General features: G+C 44.4%; 1 protein-coding gene across 1 annotated transcript in view; it reads left to right on the top strand.

Moving 5' to 3' along the window:
* Positions 1-448: 448 nt before the first annotated feature.
* LOC109885396 (XK-related protein 7-like) overlaps positions 449-13,236 on the top strand; it is a 106,544-nt gene continuing 93,756 nt past the window's right edge. Inside the window, exon 1 of the mRNA XM_031794840.1 lies at positions 449-1,155. Coding sequence (XP_031650700.1) covers positions 530-1,155 — 626 coding nt within the window. The 5' untranslated portion in view covers positions 449-529. The remainder of the gene's footprint in view (positions 1,156-13,236) is intronic.

The raw sequence follows: 13,236 nt of genomic DNA, 5'->3' as shown, positions 1-13,236 counted from the left end.
CAATTAATTAATTGGTTGTCTGAATGATCAGCCTACCTATGATTGAGTCTAAGAGTATAGACGTTGTCATAAAATAAAGACAAAGAGGCCAGCCCAGCAAACTTCAAAGTTTACCACGATAAAAACCTACTCGGGAATATAGTCTATTGAAGATGATCCAACTAATGCGCTGGATTTATGACGTAATTAGCCTGCACAGTCTTCGTTATGCCCGTGCCATCAGTCCTAGTCTTCATTAGACTACCCAACAGGAGTCCTTGGATGGCAAGGTATGATTTCTGGCATTGAAATAAATGATTGGCAAACGCTGTGTTATTCAATCAGACAATAATAAGCCTACTAAGAATGTAATTACATATGATAGCATAGCCATTGAAACGAGGAGCAGTTATTGCCTGCCTGAGTTCTCTCTCTCTCGCTCTCCCCCACACGCTCTCTCTCCCTTTCTCACACACGCCGACAGCCCCTTTCAATCTCTCACTCTCACTCTCTCCGTCGTCCGTTCCCGACTCTCTTTCCTACAACAAACATGGCTGCAAAATCGGACGGAGCAGCCCTGTCTGTGCAGACTACCGAGAACCCGGTACCACCACCACTCCGATGTATGGTCGCAACCGAGCCCGACCATGGTCCCTCGTCGTGCCGCTATGCTTCTAAGCCCTACTCGCTCCTGGATTGCTGCTGGGTGTTGTGCTCACTGCTCGTCTTCTTTTCAGACGGGGCCACCGACCTGTGGCTTGCCGCGGACTACTACCTGAGACGGGACTACTGGTGGTTCGGGCTGACGCTGGTCTTCGTGGTGGTTCCCTCCGCCGTGGTTCAGGTGTTGAGTTTCAGGTGGATAGTCTACGACTACACGGACATCAGCGGCAGCAGCAGCGGGGCAGTAGCGGCAGTCAGTGCGGCGGCAGCAGCGGCTGCGGAGTCTTCCAAGGGAGGCGAGTGTAATTTCAGCACCAAGGGCAGCACCAACACCAACAAACAGCGCGGTGGCGGAGCGGCCAATGCTGCTACTGTTGGCGGGGTTGGATGCTCGTCGGCGGGGCAGAATGCGGCGGGGGCAGGGACTGAGAGCGGCACGCGGACATGCTGCAGAGTGTGTATGTGGCTGTTCCAGTCAATTCTTCACCTCCTACAACTGGGCCAGGTCTGGAGGTAAATACAGATACACATGTATTATGCAGCATACAGCAGCCGTCTGATCAATATGAGACACGTGCACTTGAGCGTGCGAACAGGCAGCCGTGCTCTGCACGCGCTCCGTGGCTCATAGAGAGGTTGTGGAGGAGCAACACCTCTCTGCTGGAGATACTGGTCAGTCAGTCCACACTGGTAAAGAAGAGCCATGTTAAAGAGAGATAGGTTACATTTAAATATACGTCTCCTCTGTGTAGCCTATCAATCCTATTTTCCGTTAGGATTGTGATGTTCTATGGCATACCATATTCTGATTATGTGGATCTCTTCAGGATCACGTGTGTCTTTTTAGGGTTGTTTTATGGTGTGAATATAAGGTTTGACTACGTTTGACTACGGTCATGCCGAGCCTACCAGTAACCGTTAACACAAGGAAACGCATGCCAAGTCAAGACCACTACTTACTACCAGTCATGGTCGAGTGATTCTAGAATGTCTAGTGTGTGGTTACCTATGTGTTTGTGTGCGTGCGTGGGCGTGTGTGTGTGTGTGTGTGGTTACCTATGTGTTTGTGTGCGTGGGCGTGTGTGTGTGTGTGTGTGTGTGTGTGTGTGTGTGTGTGTGTGTGTGTGTGTGTGTGAGAGAGAGAGAGAGAGAGAGAGAGACAGGGTTGTGAAGGAGAGAAAGCAGCATAATGAGGATGATGAGGATGATGAAGATGTGGATGAGGATGATGATGATTAGGAGGAGGAGGATGATGATGAGGAGGAGGATGATGAGGATGATGAAGATGAGGATGATTATTAGGAGGAGGAGGAGGATGATGATGAGGATGATGAGGAGGAGGATGATGATGAGGAGGAGGATGATAATGAGGATGATGAGGATGATGATGAGGAGGAGGAGGAGGATGGGGAGGAGGAGGGGGGATGATGGTGATGAGGAGGAGGAGGATGAGGAGGAGGAGGGGGGATGATGATGATGAGGAGGAGGAGGAGGATGATGATGGGGAGGAAGAGGAGGATGAGGAGATGGATGTTGATGATGATGATGATGATGAGGAGGGGGAGGATGATGATGAGGAGGAGGGGGGATGATGATGATGAGGAGGATGATGATGAGGAGAATGATCAGGAGGAGGAGGAAGGGGATGATGATGATGAATGAATGAAAATCTTTATTTAACTAGGCAAGTCAGTTAAGAACAAATTCTTATTTTCAATGACGGCCTAGGAACAGTGGGTTAACTGCCTGTTCAGGGGCAGAACGACAGATTTGTACCTTGTCAGCTCGGGGGTTTGAACTTGCAACCTTCTGGTTACTAGTCCAACGCTCTAACCACTAGGCTACCCTGCCGCGGGAGGAGGGGGGATGAGGGGGGATGATGATGAGAAGGAGGAGGATGGTGTGGATGGGGAGGAGGAGAAGGAGGAGATGGATGTTGATGATGATGAGGATGAGGAGGAGGATGATGATGAGGATGAGAAGGATGATGATGGAGCCCAAATATTAGCATTCTGTTAATTTCCAGATGAGAAAAATAAAGTCCATTCATTGATAAAACTCTCCAAAAGCTAAAAGGTAACCCTTTGCTGGGCTCTTGGGCGAGTGGTGATATCTGTTTCATTGCACAAACTGCTTCTTGAATATTTAATGACAGTAGACCAAGACTGTTTCATGTCTTTGTAAGACTGACTCAGCCTTACTTTCTGCCCAAATATTCAGGGGGCCTACTTCCTGCCGTTTCGTCAGTTCAAAATTAGCTGAGTTGCCTTTTCAGAAAACACCACTCACTGGGCACAGACATCATTTCAACGTTTGGTCTATATTCCCTGACGTTCATGACTTTGCAAATCCAATCCATTTTCCATGTTGATTCATTACTATTAACAAGCGTCAAAAGTCTCTTAGGAGGTTTTCAGGCCAGGGCAGGGCAAGCCAGGACTTGGCCATGGCAGATCAGGGCAGGCTAGGCCAGGCCAGGGCAGACCAGGGCAGAACAGGAACAGGGCAGGCCAGGAAAGGGCAGACCAGGGCAGAACAGGGGAAGGGCAGGGGCAGGGCAGGGGAGGGCAGACCAGGGCAGACCAGGGCAGAACAGGGGCAGGGTTGGGAAGGGCAGGGCAGGGCAGAACAGGAACAGGGCAGGGCAAGCCAGGACTAGGCCATGGCAGATCAGGGCAGGCCAGGGCAGAACAGGGGAAGGGCAGGGGCAGGGCAGACCAGGGCAGACCAGGGCAGAACAGGGGCAGGGTTGGGAAGGGCAGGGCAGGGCAGGGCAGGGCAGGGCAGGGCAGGGCAGGGCAGGGCAGGGCAGGGCAGGGCAGGGCAGGGCAGGGCAGGGCAGGGCATACGAAATAGTATCACCCGCATATAGATATAAGTTGACCATTTTTTTTGACAGATTGACCAATGGTGTTTCTATAAATAGTGAAGAGATCAGGTCCCAGAATCCACCCCTGTGGTACACCTTTATGTACTTCAAGACATGCAGACTGAACCCCGTCAATGACGATGGATAATCGTGATGCCATCAACAGGCCTATCAAGGACTTGTTCAATAAAATACCATGATCAACAGTATCACAAGCTTTTGACAGGTCCACAAATAAAGCAGCACATTTCATTTTAGAGTCTAAAGTATCGACACGATAATTAACAGCTAAACTGGTTACTGTAATAATTAAATGCCCAGGACTAAACCCTGTGTCCTAAACCCTGTGTCCTGAACCCTGTGTCCTAAACCCTGTGTCCTAAACCCTGTGTCCTAAACCCTGTGTCCTAAACTCTGTCCTAAACTCTGTGTCCTAAACCCTGTGTCCTAAACCCTGTGTCCTAAACCCTGTGTCCTAAACCCTGACTGTAGTGGTTGTTGTAATAGTACAGTGTCCTAAACCCTGTGTCCTAAACCCTGTGTCCTAAACCCTGTGTCCTAAACCCTGACTGGTTTACATTCTAAATACATTTCTGAGATATACAAAAAATTGCTTTGTTGTACATTTACCCAGGATTCCATAATCTGAGCTCGACAAGGAAGTCTTGAAATGGGGCAATAATAATTAACTTCTCCCTTATGGAGACGGCAACACAAGACCTGATTTACATACTTTTGGAATATTTTAACCTTTATTTAACTAGACAAGACAGTTAAGAACAAATTCTTTTTTACAATGATGGCCTACCAAAAGGCAAAAGGCCTCCTGCGGGGACAGTGGAGATGGGATTAAAACTAAAAATATATGACAAAACACACATCACGACAAGAGAGACACCACAACATTACATAAAGGTATACCTAACACAACAGCATAGCAAGGCAGCAACACATGACCATACAGCATGGTAGCAACACCACATGACAACAACATGGTAGCAATACCACATGACATCAACATGGTAGCATCACAACATGACAACAACATGGTAGCAACACAACATGACAACAACATGGTAGCAACACAACATGGTAGCAACACCACATGACATCAACATGGTAGCAACACAACATGGTAGCAACACAACATGGCAGCAGCACAACATGGTAGCAGCACAACATGGTAGCAGCACAACATGGTAGCAGCACAACATGGTAGCAACACAACATGGCAGCAGCACAAAGCCTGGTGCAAACATTAGTGGGCACAAACAGCACAAAGGGCAAGAAGTTATAGACAACAATACATCAAGCAAAGCTGCCACAACTGTCAGTAAGAGTGTCCATGATTGGATCTTTGAATGAAAAAAAACTGCCCAGTTTGAGTGTTTGTTGCAGCTCGTTCCAGTCGCTAGCTGCAGCCGAACTGAAAAGAGGAGCGACCCAGGGATGTGTGTGCTTTGGGTACCTTAAACAGAATGTGACTGGCAGAACGGTGTTGTATGTAGAGGATGAGGGCTGCAGTAGGTATGTCAGATAGGAGGGAGTGAGGCCTAAGAGGGTTTTATAAATAAGCATCAACCAGTGGGTCTTGTGACGGGTATACAAAGAGGATCAGTTTACAAAGGAGTATAGAGTGCTGTGATGTTGCCTATAAGGAGCATTGGTGGCAAATAAGATGGCCGAATGGTAAAGAACATCTAGCCAGCTCGAGAGCACTCTTACCTGCCGATCTATAAATTATGTCTCCATAATCTAGCATGGGTAGGATGGTCATCTGAATCAGGGTTTGTTTGGCAGCTGGGGTGAAAGAGGAGCGATTACAATAGAGAAAACCAAGTCTAGATTTAACTTTACCCTGCGGCTTTGATATGTGGTTGGAGAAGGACAGTGTACCGTCTAGCCATACTCCCAAGTACTTGTATGAGGTGACTACCTCAAGTTCTAAACCCTCAGAGGTAACAATAACACCTGTGGGAAGAGGGGCATTCTTCTTACCAAACCACATGACCTTTGTTTTGGAGGTGTTCAGAACAAGGTTACGGGCAGAGAAAGCTTGTGGACACTAAGAAAGCTTTGTTGTAGAGCATTTAACACAAAATCCAACTGGAGCCAGCTGAGTATAAAACTGTAAAATCTGCTTATAAATTATTGAGAGAGCCTCCTACTGCCTGAGCTATGTGGTCGATGTAAATTGAGAAGAGCGTGGGGCCTAGGATCGAGCCTTGGGGTGCTCCCTTGGTGACAGGCAGTGGCTGAGACAGCATATTTTCTGACTTTATACACTGCACTCTTTGGGAGAGGTAGTTAGTAAACCATACCAAAGACCCCTCAGAGACACCAATACTTCTTAGCTGGCCCACAAGAATGGAATGGTCTACTGTATCAAAAGCTTTGGCTAAGTCAATTTATATAGCAGAATCAAGGGCAATGGTGACATCATTTAAGGTTGCAGTGACACATCCATAACCTGAGTGGAAACCAGATTGCATACCAGAGAGAATACCATAGACATCAAGAAAGCCAGTCAGTTGATTATTGACAAGTTTTTCCAACACTTTTGATAAACAGGGCAAAATAGAAATAGGCCTATAACAGTTAGTCAGATTAATCTCCCCTTTAAATAAAGGATACACCGTGGCTGCCTTCCAAGCAATGGGAACCTCCCCAAAGAGGAGAGACAGGTTAAAAAGGTCAGAGAGAGGCTTGGTGATGATACGGGCAGCAACCTTAAAGAAGAAAGGGTCTAAACCATCTGACCCAGATGTTGTTTTGGGGGTCAAGTTTCAGGAGCTCCTTCACCACCTCAGATTCAGTGACTGACTGCAGGGAGAAACATTGTAGCGGGGCAGCGGAACAAGAGGGAGGGGCATCAGGGATAGTCGCATTAGAAGGGGTGGGAGATGAGTAAATGTTGGATGGGCAATGAGGTATGGCTGAGTCAAAGAGGAATCCTGATGTGATGAAGTGGTGATTAAAGAGCTCAGCCATGTGCTTCTTGTCAGTAACAACCACATCATCAACATTAAGGGACATGGGCAGCTGTGAGGAGGAGGGTTTATTCTCCAGGTCTTTAACTGTTTTCCAGAACTGCTTGGGGTTAGACCCACAGAGAGAGAACTGAGCTTTAAAGTAACTAACTTTGGCCTTCCGGATAGCCTGAGTGCACTTATTTCTCATTTGCCTGAACGAGAGCCAGTCAGCCTGAGTATGCGTGTGCCGAGCCTTTCACCAAATGGTATTCTTGAGGTGGAGTAACTCTGCCAGATCACGGTCGAACCAGGGGCTGAACCTGTTTCTAATTCTCATTTTCTTTATGGGGGGGGCGGGGCTCATTAAATGTTTTAGCAAGCGTCACCATTACGAACACAGTGATCACTAAGGTCATTACAGAAAACACCAGACTGATACCTATCAGGATTATTTGTGAGGATAACATCAAGGAGAGTAGCCTTTTCTGTGTGTTTGAAGTCATACCTTGTGGGATTGGTAATAATCTGGGAAAGATTTAGAGAGTCCCTTTGCTTTAAGACTTGGTCAGGTGGTTTAAGCATGTCCCAGTTTAGGTCACCTAGCAGGACAAATTCAGACTTAGTGTAGGGGATCAGGAAATAACTTAGGGCAGGTAGGAGCTGCTGCTGGTGGACAATAACACCCAGCAACAGTCAACAAAGAGCTATTAATGCTTAAAAAGGTTCATGCTTTTCTTTATGGGTGCGTGTTTGTTAACAATTCCACTGAAAATATCAAAAAAGAAGGTCCAAGCGTCTTCTACAGAGTGAATCAAGCTGATTCTATACCAATTTAAAGAGGCCAGGTCATGAAGTAAGGCTTGCTCATTAAAGTTTTTTAGCAAGCATCTATGACAAAGCAGGACAGGTCGTTTCACTGAGCAGCCATTACGAACACAGGCTGTAAAACAGTGATCACTAAGGTCATTACAGAAAACACCAGACTGATACCTATTAGGATTATTTGTGAGGATAACATCTTGGAGAGTAGCCTTTTCTGGGTGTTTGAAGTCATACCTTGTGGGATTGGTAATAATCTGAGAAAGATTTAGGGAGTCCCATTGCTTTAGGACTTGGTCAGGTGTTTAAGCGTGTCCCAGTTTAGGACAAATTCAGATTTAGTGTAAGGGGCCAGGAGAGAGCTTAGGGCAGGTAGGGTACAGGCCGGTGCTGATGGTGGACGATAACAACCAGCAACAGTCAACAAAGAGCTATTTGAAAGTTTAATGCTTAAAACCAGCAAATCAAACTGTTTGGCGACAGACTTGGTGGAGACAACCGAGCACTGAAGGTGATCCTTGGTAAAGATTTTCACTCCCACACCTTTGGAAGATCTGTCTGCCGAAAAAGGTCATAACCAGAAAGGTTAACATCAGTATTCAAAACTCTCTTCCTTAACCAGGTCTCAGTAATGACCAACACATCTGGATTGGAGCTGTGAACCCACACTTTCAATTGACCAGTTGTAGGTAATACGAGTCTAGTGTTAACGTGGAGAAAACCCAGACTTTAACGAGAGCAGAATTCAGTGAAGCAGATATCAGAGCACAAGTCAGAATTGGAGCTAGCAACAGTAGATGGGCCAGAGTGTACATGCACATTTCCAGATCATCAACAGTAATACAATCAGGGCACGGCAGAGGACAGGGAGAGCTCTGCAGTGTTGATTTTTTATGACATTTGAATGTGCATCAGATGGCAACAAGATCATATTGTACAGCAATTTCATCAGGTAACAGGAATACAAAGCAGGCGAGAGGTGGTTAGAATAGGATTGGAGGCTAGAAGTCTTTGTAACCAATATTGAGTCAAAGTCCCGAGTGTGGGAACAAACATAGTCTGTCCCACGTGTAATCGCAAGATTGAACCCAACATGGGGGGACTGTCATGACGTTGGCCTGGGGGGTAGGTTTATGACAGTCAGAAATACCTCTTCCCCCCCCCTTTTTCCTCTCTCTACCCTACTGATGTTACATTTGAAAACCCCTTGGTTAACATAGAGATTCTGGGAACATCAGAAGGTGGGGGGAAATGAACTATATTCTGGTAATCCGACCAATTGAACATATGCGGTGGTACTTAATGAATATGATGTCAGTTCGGTTGTCATCTGATACATTCTCATCAATGATAAGATGACATAAACTCTACAGTGCAAAGTCTGCACATTGTAGTTTCAGATTCACATGGAATTTTTTAATATAAAATTATTGGTGAAGAGATTAAATGTAATTTTAGCTTCCAAATGAGAGATTTGGGTTTTCATAAGATTAGGGCTCTGCTCAATCAGTGGCCCGCCCCTGTGAAGGGACATGGGTTATAAAACTTTTCAAACACACCCTCCTCTCCCTTGATGACAATATAACCTGCTGTTCCGAGTACGTGAGGTCTGCAGCCACTGCGTTAAAAGGACTAACATGTCAACTACAGAACTAAGCCAACCTCAGCATGAGCTTCGGTTGCAAATGGTATGAACTTTGAACTCTTATTCACTACAGAAGTGATACCTCCTAGCCGTTGAGTTAGCAACAGCAGCTGCAAACGCGGACTAGGAAAGAACAGACAGAGTATCCAATCTACCACACAACGACGTTACTACAACGTACCCAATTGACCACCAGATACATTCTTCAAAGGACAAAGGACTCGGTTTGGCAACATGGCCTTCCATCTACCACCAACCTACTGAAGTGCAGCTCAGAATAAATATTTATTGCATTTTCCTTTTCCAGATGGGCGGTAATTTAGAATGCATAAGATACTGTATTTACGATAGCACAGCTTCTCCCTGTGTTCCTCAGTCTTCCCGCTCTTTCACTCAAACCCCGCCCCTTTTCTTTCGTGTAACCAGCTGTCATATCTGTTCTGTCCGCTAGGGATGTTTTCCTTTATGATGTCATTTGTAATCAAGGTATAAGTTCTTCTTTGTATATGTCATTCTGTGTGAATAGTTAGGTATTTAGTAAATAAATAATTAAACCCAATTTTGTATTGCTGATTCAACTTGTTAGCCAAGGTTCGTGAAGATAACCAAGAATTTACAACTTTCAGATGAGACTGAATTAAGATGGTGATTAATATTGACTGCTATTGATGTCAAATATTACTAGGTCTTTAAGAGTTTATTCGGAAGATAGCAGCTCTGTAAATATTATTTTGTGGAGCCCCGACTCTCTAGTTAATTACATTTACATGATTAGCTCAATCAGGTCATATTAATTACGGAGAAAGGATTTTATAGAATAGCATGTCATATCACTTAATCATAGCCAAAGACACAACACACGGTTAGGTAAACAAGCAAGTTCATAGTCAACACAGCACACAGCTGTCATAAGGAACAAGAAAAAGAATAGAACAACTTGGGGCCATTGTAAGTTCAACCCAACAAGATAACTTGAGAGAATAGCTCTCTATAAATCCAGTAAACTACGAAATTATGAGATCAAGTAAATAAATAGTAGGCCTATAATTCAGATCAGTACTAAGTGCATGGTGTATGTGTGTGTGTTGGAGGCAAGTGAAAGGTTGGGAGAGGACCTATACCTGCACCAGACGGGGTGCAGAACACCATCCCTACAGTAAAGAACACCATGTCTACAGTAAAGAACACCATGTCTACAGTAAAGAACACCATGTCTACAGTAAAGAACACCATGTCTACAGTAAAGAACACCATGTCTACAGTAAAGAACACCATGTCTACAGTAAAGAACACCATGTCTACAGTAAAGAACACCATGTCTACAGTAAAGAACACCATCCCTACAGTAAAGAACACCCTCCCTACAGTAAAGAACACCATGTCTACAGTAAAGAACACCATGTCTACAGTAAAGAACACCATGTCTACAGTAAAGAACACCATCCCTACAGTAAAGAACACCCTCCCTACAGTAAAGAACACCATCCCTACAGTAAAGAACACCATGTCTACAGTAAAGAACACCATGTCTACAGTAAAGAACACCATCCCTACAGTAAAGAACACCATGTCTACAGTAAAGAACACCATGTCTACAGTAAAGAACACCCTCCCTACAGTAAAGAACACCATCCCTACAGTAAAGAACACCATCCCTACAGTAAAGAACACCATGTCTACAGTAAAGAACACCATGTCTACAGTAAAGAACACCCTCCCTACAGTAAAGAACACCATCCCTACAGTAAAGAACACCATGTCTACAGTAAAGAACACCATCCCTACAGTAAAGAACACCATGTCTACAGTAAAGAACACCATGTCTACAGTAAAGAACACCCTCCCTACAGTAAAGAACACCATGTCTACAGTAAAGAACACCATGTCTACAGTAAAGAACACCATGTCTACAGTAAAGAACACCATGTCTACAGTAAAGAACACCATGTCTACAGTAAAGAACACCATGTCTACAGTAAAGAACACCATCCCTACAGTAAAGAACACCATCCCTACAGTAAAGAACACCATGTCTACAGTAAAGAACACCATGTATACAGTAAAGAACACCCTCCCTACAGTAAAGAACACCATGTCTACAGTAAAGAACACCATGTCTACAGTAAAGAACACCATGTCTACAGTAAAGAACACCATGTCTACAGTAAAGAACACCCTCCCTACAGTAAAGAACACCCTCCCTACAGTAAAGAACACCATCCCTACAGTAAAGAACACCATGTCTACAGTAAAGAACACCATGTCTACAGTAAAGAACACCCTCCCTACAGTAAAGAACACCATGTCTACAGTAAAGAACACCATCCCTACAGTAAAGAACACCATGTCTACAGTAAAGAACACCATGTCTACAGTAAAGAACACCATGTCTACAGTAAAGAACACCATGTCTACAGTAAAGAACACCATGTCTACAGTAAAGAACACCATGTCTACAGTAAAGAACACCATGTCTACAGTAAAGCATGGTGGTGGCAGCATCCTGTTGTGTGGGTGTTTCTCTTCAGCAGAGACTGGAGCGCTTGTCACGATAGAAGGGAAAATGGACAGTGCAATATACCAACATATTCTTGAGGAGAACCTGCAGCCCTCTGAAAGGAAGTTGAAAATGGGAATACAGTTCACGTTTCAATATGGCAATGACCCAAGGCACACCGGCAAAGCGACGGTACGGTGACTGAAGGACAAGAAGGTGAATGTCCTTGAGCGGCCTAGTCAGAGCCCCCCGACCTAAATCCCATTGAGAATCTGTGGAATGATTTGAAGAGTGCAGTTCATGAGAGGTCAATTTACTGTTTTAAATTGTAAATCATTTTCAGATATATATATATATATTTTTTTTTTATTCACTTGGATATTGCGGGTTACTGTGTTTATTTTTTTATTTGATTTATTTCACCTTTATTTAACCAGGTAGGCTAGTTGAGAACACCTTTATTTAACCAGGTAGGCTAGTTGAGAACACCTTTATTTAACCAGGTAGGCTAGTTGAGAACACCTTTATTTAACCAGGTAGGCTAGTTGAGAACACCTTTATTTAACCAGGTAGGCTAGTTGAGAACACCTTTATTTAACCAGGTAGGCTAGTTGAGAACAAGTTCTCATTTACAACTGCGACCTGGCCAAGATAAAGCATAGCAGTGTGAACAGACAACAACACAGAGTTACACATGGAGTAAACAATAAACAAGTCAATAACACAGTAGAAAAATATATATATATATATTTTAAAGAGTCTATATACATTGTGTGTAAATTAAGTTTAAGGTTAACATTTTGAAAAGCATAGAATGGTGGATATTCAGTATTCTATTTAAACTCACTGTTCACTGTTGACTAAAGAGGCTTCAACAGACAACAACACAGTCGGTATAGGCGTGTGTGTGTGTGTGTGTGTGTGTGTGTGTGTGTGTGTGTGTGTGTGTGTGTGTGTGTGTGTGTGTGTGTGTGTGTGTGTGTGCCACGGTGTGTGTGTGTGTGTGTGTGTGTGTGTGTGTGTGTGTGCCACGGTGTGTGTGTGTGTGTGTGTGTGTGTGTGTGTGTGTGGTGAGAGCGTTCTATTGTTCTATTCTCAAAAGCGTATTCCTAAATGTTATTCTGTATAAATAGCCTCGGTGGTTATTTGCTTAAATCACTGAACACAACAGTTGCTTATTAGAGAACGACTTCTGTTTGAGCCAGGAATATATTTCCTTAAAGGGACATTTAAAAAAAAAAACGATGTTCAACTTCAAATCCATAATCTACAGCACCACTCCAACATCAACATATGTGAACATTGCACGTATCTATGTTTTATCTATCTATGTTTTATCTATCTATGTTTTGTAAGGGGGGTGGGGGGGGGGATAGAGGAAGATAAGTGTTTCCAATGACATCATCGGTGTGCATCATGTGATTTTTGCCAATTATTGTAGGCACCCCTTCAAACTATTTGAGCCACACTCGTTGCTGACAGGTGTATTAAAATCGAGCACACAGCCTTGCAATCTCCATAGACAAACATTGGCAGTAGAATGGCCATACTGAAGAGCTCAGTGACTTTCAACGTGGCACCGTCATAGGATGCCATCGTTCCAACAAGTCAGTTCATCAAATTTCTGCCCTGCAAGAGCTCAGAGGGTCAACTGTAAGTGCTGTTTATTGTGAAGTGGAAACGTCTAAGAGCAACAACGGCTCAGCCACAAAGTGGTAGGCCACACAAGCTCACAGAACAGTACCGGCGAGTGCTTAAGCGGTTGCAATACTCACTACCGAGTTCCAAAACT

Source organism: Oncorhynchus kisutch, linkage group LG17 (genome assembly GCF_002021735.2).
Source record: "Oncorhynchus kisutch isolate 150728-3 linkage group LG17, Okis_V2, whole genome shotgun sequence".
Taxonomy (NCBI): Eukaryota; Metazoa; Chordata; class Actinopteri; order Salmoniformes; family Salmonidae; genus Oncorhynchus; species Oncorhynchus kisutch.
This window is presented reverse-complemented; position numbering and strand designations above follow the sequence as displayed.